Source organism: Condylura cristata, unplaced genomic scaffold (assembly GCF_000260355.1).
Source record: "Condylura cristata isolate star-nosed mole 26May11 unplaced genomic scaffold, ConCri1.0 scaffold00034, whole genome shotgun sequence".
Taxonomy (NCBI): domain Eukaryota; kingdom Metazoa; phylum Chordata; class Mammalia; order Eulipotyphla; family Talpidae; genus Condylura; species Condylura cristata.
The window spans coordinates 2,329,361-2,330,288 of NW_004567135.1; the positions used below are offsets into that span (position 1 = coordinate 2,329,361).

The 928-nt window shown below is 69.2% G+C and overlaps 1 protein-coding gene across 1 annotated transcript in view; it reads right to left on the reverse strand.

The window, feature by feature from the left end:
- KIF5A (kinesin family member 5A) overlaps positions 1 to 928 on the reverse strand; it is an 18,336-nt gene that overhangs the window by 13,564 nt on the left and 3,844 nt on the right. Inside the window, exons 10-11 of the mRNA XM_012732278.1 lie at positions 776 to 863; positions 430 to 554 (exon numbers count right to left, since the gene is read on the reverse strand). Of these exons, the coding sequence (XP_012587732.1) occupies positions 430 to 554; positions 776 to 863 (213 nt within the window). The remainder of the gene's footprint in view (positions 1 to 429; positions 555 to 775; positions 864 to 928) is intronic.

Genomic DNA, 928 nt, shown 5'->3' on the forward strand with positions numbered 1-928 from the left:
GCCCTTCGGGGGTTGGGGGGTAACGGGGCCCTTCCTTACAGAGCCGTGATAGGCTAGAGGTGTGGGGGTGCGAGGGCCCCCCAGCGACGGATCCATCCAAACCCACGGCTGGGGGGCCGCAGGGGGGGGGTCAGGGGGGTCCCCCGCACCCTGGGGCCCCTCCCCGGCCGGGGGTTGGGGCGCGGGCTGCGGGCTGCGACAGGGACTAGTGGGGCGCTCTGACCAGTGCGCCGCGGGGGCCCCAGGCGGTCAGTGTTAGAGGACAAGTTGGGGCAAGGAAGCGTGGCCTGGCTGGCGTGCGCCGGCCGTCCAGGGGGGTCTCCACACAGAGGTGGAGGTGCCTTCCACCCCGACGGAGCCTCAAAGTTGCTTTGCTGTCACAAGGTGCCACCCCGCGCCTGCTTCCCTCCCTCCCGCGCCGGACCCCACCTTCTCGCTCCCCGCCAGGTCCACCAGGTACAGCTTCCCGCTGAGCTTCTGCTCCGTCTCCACGTTCTCCTGCTTGATGTTGATGAGGAAGATGCTGTGGCTTCGAGAGCTGTGTTCATTCATGTCTGCGGGGAGGGGCTCCCTGTAAGACCGCCGGTGGGGGCCCCCGGCGCCCGCCGTGCGTGAGAGCCGCCCCCCACCCCGTCCCTGCCGCCGTCCCCCAGCAGCCGACACACGCAGACAGGTGTCCCCCTCCTGGAGGTCACGCTCAAGCCCCTTCGGCCGCTCGGCCCCAGGGGGCACGGAGGACAGGCCCCGGCCCAGCACCCCGAATCTCTCCACTCACTGGTCACAGCCACGTGGCGATTCGATTTCCCTTCATCGATCACGTCTAAGATCTCCTCCGGACTGGACACAAAGCGTTCGGTGCAGCCCTGCAGGGCAAGTGGACAGAGACCGTCACCGCTGCCGAGGGCTACCCCGGCTGACCACAGGCTTC